Below are 12,740 nucleotides of genomic sequence, written 5' to 3'. Positions count from 1 at the left end.
TCCTCCACCATCACACTCCTTCCCGTAACCTGCGTTCCTCACATGCCAACCTCCTGTCCCCACCTCACAGAACCAAGCACCGAACCTGGGGGGACAGAGCCTTCTCCAGAGCCGCCCCCACCCTCTGGAACTCACTCCCCACTCATATCCAAGACTGCTCTGACCCTTCAACATTCAAATCTCTATTACAAACTCACCTTTTGGTGTTAGCTTTTAATTTGTGATTGTACTGTTTTGTTTTGTTTGATTTGTGTTCCTTGCTTGTATTGATTTTAACAATTGTACAGTGTCTTTGAGTTTTTGAAAAGCGCTATATCTATAAAAATGTATTATTATTATCCTCTCTCACCAGACCTCTTGGAGTTTTAACCTGCTATAAATCAAACTGTTTGCTGATGACACCATCATTTCTATGTGTAACTCATTCTTTCTTCATGCAGCCTTACATGCAATCATACCTATCACAAAGTTCTTCTTCTCCTCAGGCCAAATGAAGATCTTTTTAATAAGATTGCTGCTGAGTTTTAGTCAACATGGTGTGATTTAAAGGTGACATATCACGCTTTTTTCATCAATATATATAGTGGTCTAAGAGGTCCCCAAAACATGCCTTTAAAGTTTATGCTCAAAAAAACACTTTGAAATCAGATTTTGGTCTGCCTGAAAAGCCCTCTTCTTCAGTCCTCCTCAGAACACTCTGTTTTCTCTCTGACCACGCCCCCTCAGGAAGTGGATGTGCCTCGGCTGTCCAGCATGTTGATCTAATGTTTACATGTTGGCTGAATATACATGGCTGCTCAGAGATCACGTTACTTCAACCCTCTGGATCTGATCCAGAATCTGATCCTGACGGAGAGGCGCCTGTAGCAGGACCTTTCTGAAGGATCGGTCACAGATTTAGTGTTTCTTGTTGTTTTATTTATCAGTATGTAGACGTGTGTCTTGGTACACAGCTACGAACATGTAGCTATGTGGCTATGCTAACTAGCGCTAGCACTTATCCATGATAAATAAAAATCATCCACTAGATCTTCAAATCTGCAGACGTGGGGAGTAAAACCGACCTTTGTGTTTATTAAGACAGCCTACAACTAGCATGCCTCCCTCCTAAGCTCCTTGTTAGCACACATTTGTGCAGGGAATGAAAAACAGAGGAGGGGATTCAGTATTATTTTATACAGTCAATGCCTGAACAAGCTCCGAGCTCTGACTCCGTGACAGACCGCATATTGTTGTGACGTAACAAAAACACGGAAGTCTGAAACGGCTCGTTTCACACACATTTACAGAAAGGTGGAGAAATCAAAACAGGGGCAGAATGGATTTTTTTCATTCTCGGGGGGTTTGTAGACATGCCAGGGACACATATTTCAGGTAGAGAACCATTAAAAAGTCCATTTTGCATGATATGTCACCTTTAAGACAGCAATAAAAGGATTGAAGGTGTGAAAGACGAGAAGCAGCAAATGCAATTTTTTTTAATGAACAGGCTTTAGGTTTAATCACTATTTAGTTGTACTAATCAGCAATAAAGAGCTAGAATCAGACATTTATATACATTCATTCACATTAAACTCTGTCTGATTATTTCTTCAGGGTTCAGCCGAAGCTTCAGTTCGGTTTAGGCTTCCTCAGAAAACGAGCTGAGAGCTGACATCTTCCCTCTGGGCGAACTGTCTCTTCCAACTACACACTGTTTACCATCTCCACATGTTTACAGTCTGTCATTAGGCCCTGCTGCTGTTTAACTATTCATTTCATTCTGGCTGATGGAGACAGTGCACACTTTCATCAACGTCTTCCCTCATTTTCATGCTCTTGCTTCTATTCACTTCAAAGATGAACGGTTGCAAATGGTCTGAAAACACACAGCATGCTGATTTTCAATTCAGGGCGACTGAATCTGAGAGAACCTGAAATCAAAACAGGAGCCCAAACTACTTTTAGTAGCACCTAATGAAACAGGCTCTCTAATTAGAGCAGCGCTACACAAACCCAATGGCTTTCAATTATGAGAGGCTAATTAAAACAGCAATGTGTGTTCGTTTGTTTGTCGGTGTCTGTGCATGCTAACGTACTCACATCAAAGGTTTTTCCAGGCGACTCCCCAGGGAGCCAACTATTTCACCCAGCGTGCTGAACGCCTGTCCCAGGAAGTCCTGCATGTGTGAGAGAGACAGACAAACACATGAAACAAAGCAAAGACTTAGAGGTTTAAGTTATGAGTTGCAGAAAGGGAAATTCATTACGATTTCTCAATATTTCATCATTCGGCATGTTGTTTTTATTATACTGAAGCAAAAACAGCATAGGCTAAGTTTCCACTGTGCAGACTTGAAGGTTGTAATTCACACAAAGCTTCTGAAGCCGAATGAGACAGTAATGTGCACACAAAGAGGCTCTCCTTTGGCGCAATTTGCACGCATACACTGGTCCTTTTCTCTGCGATGAGCCTGACTGACCCCAGCCAAATTAAAGATATGGGATTGCTTTTTCCCAGAGCAAATTATTAACTTCAGAGGGCTTAGAAGTGCTCATTACCACCACACCTCCACCCACACCTCCACAGGAACAGTCTGTAAATAGTAGTTTAATATATCAGAATCAGGGGTGAGGATGGATGATGGACGATGAACGGAAGCACACTTTTCCAGATGTTTTGAATCACTCTCTGGTAATTTCCCCGTATGAGGTTGAGTATTCTTTTATCTGGACAATCTGCTCTCACTGGCTCACTCCAGGGAAAAGTCATGGTCCAGGCTGTAAAACTGGTATCACATCTGTCCAATCTGGGATGCGGAATTAAAAAGAACAAAATGCAGAAAGAGCCAAACCACTCCCTCTCTCAGCTGGTCATCCATCAGAGGGTGGGATTTCACTCATTCAGCATTACAGTAGAGAGCTGTTCTTGCAGGAGGAGTGTGTTTGTTTTTATTATGATGATAGGAATATGTTAAAAGAATCTGGCATTGGGACTGGGCAAACAGCAGCTGCAATAATCCATACTATGTGAAATGGCAGCAACGTTTTCAAAGGTTTGCAGAAGAAATACAACAAAAAGGTGGAGCATCAAGTGCTGTAAATTCAGTGTAGGTGATGCTAATGCTAGCTGGGGCTACAATTAAGTTGTATTTCTTCAGGTGACTTAAAAGATTTGTTGTATGATAGGACTTTGGGACTTATCTCCTCCTCTTACGGCCAAATTCCACCAGATCTGTTTCCAGTTCATTTCTGATCAGTCACGGCACATGATCTGATAGGTTTCTATTCTAGTCAATGTGTTAACTTCCACTGGATCCGCTCCGTTGCGTTCCAGCTGCATCTCTGATCCGGCAGGTCGGAGCCCTCCAGATCAGATACACAAGACTTCTATTTTTGCCAGATGCCGGAGCACGATGCATCAATCTCAACAGAGCAGATGGAGCGGGACAGGAAGTCAGGTTTCACCAAAACAAAATGAAAACCTCCGGTTAATTTTCAGAATAAAACACTCTGTGTTATCACCAGATCGTATTTCACTTAACTACAACAACAAACCAAAGTCATGATGAGCGGAGCCAGGCCTGGAGTCAACAGGTCAGAGGTTTTCAGAGGACCAGAAAGACAACATGGATGAGGAGAGGAGGAGGAGGAGAATCCTTGATTCAGTGATTACTGCAGGGAAAACCTCGGTCACATGACTCCAGCTGTCCGGTGGTCCAGCTCTGTGCTGCAATCTTAAAACACAACCGGTGGGTGTTGACAGTCGAGAGAGCACGGAGCAGGACCACAGCGGATTGGAGACGGACCGGACACGGATCTGGTTGATTAAAAACTGATCTAAATAATATGTGACTCAAATATGTTGTGGTTTTTGGGTATTTAGGTTGGACAAAACTCTAAACTATGAAAGACCAGACTAGACTCAAAAGTGTTTCTCATGTTTCATCGAAAAACACGTACTGATTGGAAATTGAATCAGCTGTTTATTGACCACATGATGCAGCCTTCCTGCCACATCCTTTCCCAATATCTGATGTTATCATGCTGTGGTGTTCAATCTTTATAAGAATGTACACAAAGGGCTGTCTCTGCTGATTTCAATGTTTTCGTTCTAGTAAGTTAAGTTAGAAGTCTCTTGATGGCCTTCATTTCTCTTTTCAATGAAGACTTTATTCTTCACACTGACTCATTGGCCCAGTGTGCAGAGGATCTTGTGACCTCGTTGATCACTGTAGGGTGACCGCATTAGAGGACTCGGTTTGGGAAGGAGGAGCCCTTGGCCAGAAAGAAGAGCGAAGCAGAGAGAGAGAAGGGAGGAGTATAAAAATGTGTTTACAACAGGCAAGTGAAGACTATTCACGCTCCAATACTGAGACCTCCCCTGCCAGATTGTGTATGCACGTGTGTGTGAGGAGACATGCATGTATATGTGTATATGTCTGTGCGAGTGTGTGTGTGTGTGTGCATACGTGTGTGTGCAAAAGAGCTTGACAGATGAGCCGTGTTGAGTCCGGCGGGCAGAAAGCTGCTCCAAAGATCTTTGCCGGTACTGAGCATTTTCTCCCCCAGCCGAGGTCTTGAAACAAAAAGAGATGACAAAAAAAGCTCTGGCCTTTCTAAAAGAAGTGTGCTGCTAGCTAGCAAACCCAGCCCAGCGCCCGCTACGCTCAGAAATCTGAGGCCAGAGGCTGAGGCGCCTCAGATTTACAGGCTCAGTGGTGGCAGGAAACAAAAAGGTTAGGAGGGTAGATCCTCATGAAAAAGTGTAAAAGGTCTCAACTGAGTTCTGATATAGAGGTCACATGTCTCAGTGTCCATGTGTTTCTCTTATCTTTCGCTGCACTGCTCCTGAAAAATAAGAGTTTCTTAAATGGGATTAAGCCCTAAAATCAAAGCAGCTTCTAAAATTGAGTAATTTTTGTCCCTTTTGGCACACCATAGCTGCAGCATCTTCCTGCTTACTGCTGCAACTATGATGGAAAATATCACCAATGCACTTGAATGCCACATTTCACCTTCAAAAAGTCCCAGAGGACTCAGTGGACAAGTCAGACGTAGTATGCACTTTGTGTTCATCACATTATTATTTTGTAGCTGTTTTTACTTTTTGATTTTGCAAGACTAAGGAGCTGGTGGTGAACCACTGGAGGAACAGGAGGCCCCCAGCCCCAGTCCCCATCCAGAGGGAGGAAGTGGAGAGGATGGACTCATACAAGTACCTTGAGGTCCAAATAAACAATAAACTGGACTGGTCCACCAACACTGATGCCATCTACAGGAAAGGACAGAGCAGACTCTTCTTCCTGCAGCAGGCTTCTGAAGACCTTCTACCAGTCTGTGGTGGCCAGTGCTCTGTTCTTTGCTGTGGCTTGCTGGGGGGGAGGCATCAAGACGGGCGAGACCAGCAAACTCAACAAGCTGTTAAAGAAGACCCGCTCTGTGGTTGGTGTAGAACTGGACAGTCTGGAGTCAGTGGCTGAGAGGAGGATGATGGACAAACTGCGAGCCATCCTGGACATGGGAGACATCATGTGGATGAAACTAAATCAACAAAGCTAACTGCAGCGCTTGCCAAATGAGAGGCAACTGACTGCAGGCCCATCAACACTGAGGAGGACTTCATTGCAGTGGTAATTACCAAAAAGATAGTGGTAAGAACTGCTTTGCATTGTTGTTATGGACTTTAAAACAGTTGCAGCAGCAGTTGCAACAAAGCAGTTGAAATGCAATTAATGGAACTTTCAAAATGCAGTAAATTGCAATCAACAACTGAAATTCAATGATTTTTTGAGACTTTAAAAATGAATCATTTGACAGCTCTATTTTTTATTTAAATTCCAGACAGAGTTAAAAATTTATTTAGTTTTTTATATATATTTTTGGCCTTTTTGCTTTTATTTGATAGGACAGCTGAAGAGAGACAGGAAATGTGGGGAGTAGAGAGTGGGGGAAGACATGCAGCTAACGGTCGTGGCCGGGAGTTGAACCGGCGACCTCTGCAATGGGGACTATAGCCTCTGTACGTGGGGCGCTTAGACCGCTAGGCCACCAGCACCCCTGAGCCAAAACATTTAAAGAAAATATAATTTAAATACTGAAAATTTCACAAAAAAGAAATATCCATAGAATCTCAAAACTCACACTATCATGTAAAGGAATCATCTAGAGCCGTTATTTGGGTTTGATGAAAAGTAAAGATGGACATTACTTCCTTGAATATTGCCTCGGGTGTCCTGACAGTGTTCCCAAAGATCTAAAACATGACCAGTGAAATCGTCACCAAGTCAAAAGCAGACAAAGTGAGACTTTAAATAATAAAGCTGACACATACTGAACATGGATTTGATTTAATGTAAAAGTAAAGGTTTTGTTTCCTGATACCAAATGAAGCTGTTTCTGATTCTGTCCCTGATTAAGCAAATATCGTGTGTTTAAACTGGAGTAAGTTTTTCCACTCTTAACTTCTCAGGGTGCATCTCAAAGCTCTAAACTGCAGTCTCCTCGCTCCTCGGTCGAACCGGAAGTACTTACTGACGCGCCATTTTAACTTGCGTCCCAAAGCTCTAAACGCTGCTGGAGGAGAGAGGAGCGAGGAGCGAGGAGACTGATCTGAGGAGGGATAATCGAGGAAACACGAGAGCAGACTTTGCGGAAGTCTTTTCTCTGACAGACACGCCCCCTTATCGAATATCACTCACCAATTGGACGCTGCAGCGGCTCGGACTTAACTGAAACTTAACATCAGCTGAGTTTAATAACTAAGATCGCGGATACAAGCGGCTGAAATGAGTTTCCTGCGAAGGGTGTCTGGGCTCGGCCTTAGAGATAGGGTAAGGAGCTCGGAGTAGAGCCGCTGCTCCTCCGCGTCGAAAGGAGTCAGCTGAGGTGGTTCGGGCATCTGATAAGGATGCCTCCCGGACGCCTCCCTTTAGAGGTGTTCCGGGCACGTCCAACTGGGAGAAGGCCCCGGGGTAGACCCAGAACGCGGTGGAGGGATTATATCTCCCGCCTGGTCTGGGAACGCCTCGGGATCCCCCAGGAGGAGCTGGAAAGTGTCGCCGGGGAGAGGGATGTCTGGGTCAATTTGCTTGGACTGCTACCCCCGCGACCCAACCCCGGATAAGCGGAAGAAAATGGATGGATGGATGGATGGAGTTTAATAACAGAGAAAAGATGGACCTTAAAACAGTCACTAAGGGTGCCCTGAAACAGACCATAAACATCCGTCGGTTTCTAAACAGTCTGTGTGTGATGAGCTGAGATTGAAAAGTGTTTGATGTGAATTTTAAAAACAAAATACTGATCGCGAAATCATCAATTCAATATAAAAGAGGGTGGATTATGTTATATCTGATTGTTTTTGTCGGATTCACTGTCTAATGAAATAGAGTAATAGAGTCTAACATCATTGATAGAATATATATCAATGATCAGTTATTCCTCCTGTTAGTTTCCCCATTTGTTCTCGTTTTCTTCATGAAGAGAAGTCTGACAGTAAAGTTTGTCTGTTAGTAAAAACACTTGTTATATTTCCTGTCAGGTTAATAAAGTTTCATATGAGGCTGATCATTAATGAGCACAGGGTTTGAAAAGAGTTGCATGGTTTCTGTTTTCCCTTAAAGTAATAAATAATTTAATAATGAGGCGTTTTACCGGTGAATCGATCCGCGATGCTTTAGGACAGAATAAACAGAGAGCTGATTCTCTTCATGTGCAAGTGTGTGTTAAACATGTAAACACAAAGACAGAGCTCTGTTATTGTTTATATTGATCAGAGTTATTACAGTGAACATGTGTGCAGACACAAACAGCTGTTAAAGCCATCATCACAAACCGACGTCCCTTCACGCGACGCTCCAGAGGAGAGGACGTCTCATTTCTCTAAATACAAATCTCCTCTCTCCTCTGGTTTCATTTCCTCGCATCTCTGGTGGGCGGGACTAAGACGCGAGGAAGAGACGCGAGGAAGAGACGCGAGGATGGACGTTTAGAGCTTTGAGAAGCACCCTCAGACTGTTTGTCTAGATAAAAAAAAGGTTCATTATTCTACATTTCTCAATAAAAAAAAAAGAAGCTTGAAGAAAAGAAATAATTATCCCCTTCAAGCAATTGTAAATTTAATAAGGGGAGTAAAGTTTGCGGTGAAATCTTGACTGCTTCTGAATCGTCGTGAGGGAACACAGTGAGTTAAGTTAATTACTGTGTGCAAACAAAGAAGCTATTTCCCTGCCTTGGTTCTCCTCCTGATCGAGTTTAAAATAATGAGGAAAAAATGAGATGAAATGAGATTACTGTTTGCAAGGAGCTTATTGATGGATTCTCCCACACAAATAAACTGGAGTAAATAAGGAATTGTGCACAGAGCCATTAGAAGCCAGAACATCTATTTCATCTGGAAGTAAAGAAGATAAGGAGCCGGTAATTAGATTTACTACACGCTCTGTCTTTGCACAACTCCTGCATCTTCTACTGCTTAAGGTATGCAAGCCATATGGCGGGAGAGAAAACATCTGCTGTGGTGGGAGGAACGGAGCAACCCTCAAACACTTTGACTGAAGCTGCCAAGAGAGACACTGTACTCGTGTGCAGTTTTCATCTCTCCAATTTTCCCTGTTATTTAAAGCCGGGCGACAGGAGATGGACCGTGCCCGGACAATGGAGCCATCACTGCGTGCCAGATTTCTAATCCCACACATCCACAGCGACGACAGGACGCATCCAAGCGTCCTCAGCCTTCATGCTGAGAGTGAGTCGCTACGTGCACATTGCTCAGTACTCTGAGTAGAAGCCCGAGGGCACGCAGGGGATGGGGCTGAGGAAAAGATCTCCGCCTGCAGTTGGCAGAGTAAAAAGCGGGGGTAAAAGGAACTGGGGCTGGGGGTGTTACAGACAGAACTGGAGCAGGGTGCTGCTGCAGCTTCTGTTGAGGATGACAGGGAAGGATGACGCTCTAGTGAGGGGAAATCTGAAGATTATCAAGATGGAGGTTGAGGAAAAGCAGGTGGGAAAGTGTTTGGGAGTAGCAATCCGGCGCTCAATCAACAGCAGTGACAGGAGGTTGAATGAGATGTTTACAAAACTGAATCCTCACAAGGGGGAGCATTACTCTAACACTGAAATGACAAAGCTGATATAATCTCCGCTCATTATCAAAGCCTTTCAGCTGACTGTTGTCACTAACATTTATGTCTTTTAGAAAGAAAAACAGAGATGATCTTTTCCCTTCTTCATTTGATCGTTGTGACAGCCTCGTCTGCCCCTAGAAACCTGCTCTGAGCTACAAACTGTTCTTATTCCAGCATCCTCTTTGTTATTCTCATGAAGCATTCATTTTGTGCTAATGACACACCTGCAAACAGATCCATGCACTGCTGCTGATAGCAACACGCTGCAAGTAGATGAGGAGAAATTACCCTGAACATCATCACAAATGATCTCATATCGACGTGTTTATGGAACGGCAGTAAATGATAGTGAGAGATGTTTTCCTCTGATGTTCAGTAATGGGGCAGAGATGCAGAGACTGGAAATGTCTCTGCTGCTTTTTCACAACTGTATCATGATTGATAACTAGGGGAGGGAATCGCCGGGTGACTCACGATACGATGCAATATGATACAATACATCTTTTCTCCTTGGCGTTCAGTCCCAGCTAAGCAAGAATCTTTGGCTTTTTACTTCTACTCTTTTTATTTCCTAAATTGAGCTCTTACTATTCTTTTATTGTTTTTATTCATTGTTATATTTGTGTATGATTATATTGTATTTGAATAACTGTACATCACTTTGGTCAACTGAGGTTGTTCTAAATGTGCTTTATAAATAAAGCTTGACTTGACTTGAATACATGATACTTGGCTCATGATAATGATAATATCATGATACTGCGATACTCGATACATTGCAAAAGAATGATGAAGCGATACATCATGATATCTGATTAATCAAAGAATAAAAACTGCTCATACATTGCTCAATGCAAAGTGCAGGATTCATGTATTTAGTGCTTGAACAAACACAACCAGCTGGTGTCTGTAAACTGCTCACATGTACAAACTGTAAAACATCTGTTTTAATGTGAACCTGTGTGACTGTACCTGTAACAGGTCGTCATATTCACCTTGATGTCAATACCTACAGCTCTGGATCTTTTCAGTCAGCATCCAATCCTCTGAAGTCTTCAGTAAAACTTCTGCCATGTGAGCTCGGCTGTAAGTCTTGTGCATCGTGCTCGTGTAGGAGCATTTCCCTCTTGTTTATAAGGAGTAGTAACAATCACATAGGACTCCATGGCATGTTAGGACCGCACATTGCAGACTCGAGTGAGTCCCCTATCTGTCCTCTCGTCACAGCCGGTCTCAGAGCTGCAACAGCTTGTTCTCTTTTTTGATTTAAAGGTGACATATCATGCAAAATTGACTTTTTAATGGTTCTCTACCTGAAATATGTGTCCCTGGCATGTCTACAAACCCCCCGAAGATGAAAAAAATCCATTCTGCCCCTGTTCTGATTTCTCCACCTTTCTGTAAATGTGTCTAAAACGAGCCGTTTCAGACTTCCGTGTTTTTGTTACGTCACAACAATATCCGGTCTGTAACAGGAAGCCAGAGCTCGGAGCTTGTTCAGCCCATAGACTGTATAAAATACAACTCAACCCCTCCTCCATTTTTCATTCCCTGCACACATGTGTGCTAACAAGGAGCTTAGGAGGGAGGCATGCTAGTTGTAGGCTGTCTTAATAAACACAAAGGTCGGTTTTACTCCCCACGTCTGCAGATTTGAAGATCTAGTGGATGATTTTTATTTTCCATGGAAAAGTGCTAGCGCTAGTTAGCATAGCCACATAGCTACATGTTCGTCACTGTGTACCAAGACACACGTCGACATACTGATAAATAAAACAACAAGAAACACTAAATCTGTGACCAATCGTTCAGAAAGGCCCTGCTGCCTTTCAGGCAGAGGTCGATTTTACTCCCCAGGCCTGCAGATTTGAAGATCTAGTGGATGATTTTTATTTATCATGGATGAGTGCTAGCGCTAATTAGCATAGCCACATAGCTACATGTTCGTAGCTTTGTACCAAGACACACGTCTACATACTGATAAATAAAACAACAAGAAACACTAAACCTGTGACCAATCCTTCAGAAAGGTCCTGCTACAGGCGCCTCTCTGTCAGGATCAGATTCTGGATCAGATTCAGAGGGTTGAAGTAACGTGGGTCTGTGAGCAGCCGTGTATATTCAGCCAACATGTAAACATTAGATCAACGTGCTGGACAGCCGAGGCCACATCCACTTCCTGATGGGGCGTGGTCAGAGAGAAAACAGACTGTTCTGAGGAGGGCTGAAGAAGAGGGATTTTCAGGCAGACCAAAATCTGATTTCAAAGTGTTTTTTTGAGCATAAACTTTAAAGACATGTTTTAGGGACCTCTTAGACCAATATATTTTGATGAAAAAAGCGTGATATGTCACCTTTAAGAGCGGTTATCGCATTTCTAGCTGCCTTCTTCTGGTATTCAGCCGCTGCCAGCTTCTACTGTGGTCATTAAACTGCTGTACATATTCCCCTCATGTCAGTACCACCACTGCCTTGAGTCATTAAGTAGTGATGCGGTGAGTCAAATTGACGGCGAAATCTAGCTCTGTATTTACCTGGTTAAAACATCAATATTCAGCCCCTCATATCGATACTTGTATCACACAGGTCAGGACGACGATATGTTGCCTTATCGATATTTTGTCCCACCCCTATTGATAACAGCCGGGTCAATGACAATGACTGTAAGCATGCAGCTCTCTTTTATACTTTGCAAAGAGCATCCACAGATTCCTTCAACAGTGAAGTTTGACATGGCGTTTAAAGGAAAAACACAGCGGCTAGATGGGATAGACCATAAGACAAAAGCGTGGTCGGCTTATTGCAAAGGTACCGCCCATATATGGTTTTAAATACATGCCCATGCATAGGGACTCTAAAAGACTGAATATGAAAGAGTAAAAGCATCATATAAGTCACACATTTTAGAAGATTTAGCCTGATTTTGGGGATCCTGCATGATTCCCACTGTGTTCAGCAACGTCCACAACATGCAGTTGCTGTGCAGCTGTGTAGCACATTTCTTCTACCATCATTTTCCTCCATTAGGAAACCGGTGCAGTAGATAGCCTGTGGTGACATCAATATTTGTAAGGCATTGCCCTGGATCTATTTATAGAGATTTGTGCAACCCTTCTCTGCTGGTCACTTGTTGTCTCGAATTGAGGACAACAGTAAACCTTGTGGAGTGTTTACTAACCCAAGAGAAGCCACTGTTTCAATTAAATGCATGATGATGACCTAGGGAGATAAGCTTTTACCAAGTGGTGCCTCTTAATGTACCCAGCATGCTTTGTGCAGCTTCTTTAAGCGTCATCTTCTGGGTTAAACACCATGACACAATAAAATATCTGCCACTGCATTTAATACAGGTTTACTGGATGCACTGGCTCATGTTTCAGATCATAAAAAGGTATTAAAAGAGCGTCTTGCAGTCTGAATTTACTGTACTTTATGTGAACTGTACCCGGTGATAGTGACGTTTAATCTTGACCGTCTAGAATTTGCTTACTGGCTCGTATCTCGGCCAAGGTCAAGCTTTATTATCGCTGTGAGGAACAATTTGTTTTGCAGTCAGCAGCAAGAAAACAGAACAACAGAAACAATAAAAAGATTCACCCGTACATACAGACAGAAGATAAAACACACAGGACA

At 43.1% G+C, this 12,740-nt stretch overlaps 1 protein-coding gene across 1 annotated transcript in view; it reads right to left on the bottom strand.

The window, feature by feature from the left end:
- Positions 1 to 12,740, bottom strand: part of LOC117814061 (copine-5-like) — a 141,494-nt gene that overhangs the window by 62,804 nt on the left and 65,950 nt on the right. Inside the window, exon 7 of the mRNA XM_034685170.1 lies at positions 2,083 to 2,159. Coding sequence (XP_034541061.1) covers positions 2,083 to 2,159 — 77 coding nt within the window. The remainder of the gene's footprint in view (positions 1 to 2,082; positions 2,160 to 12,740) is intronic.

Source organism: Notolabrus celidotus, chromosome 6, assembly GCF_009762535.1.
Source record: "Notolabrus celidotus isolate fNotCel1 chromosome 6, fNotCel1.pri, whole genome shotgun sequence".
NCBI classification, from domain to species: domain Eukaryota; kingdom Metazoa; phylum Chordata; class Actinopteri; order Labriformes; family Labridae; genus Notolabrus; species Notolabrus celidotus.
The sequence above is the reverse complement of the archived record's forward strand: the minus strand, read 5'-3'. Positions and strand labels throughout refer to the sequence as shown.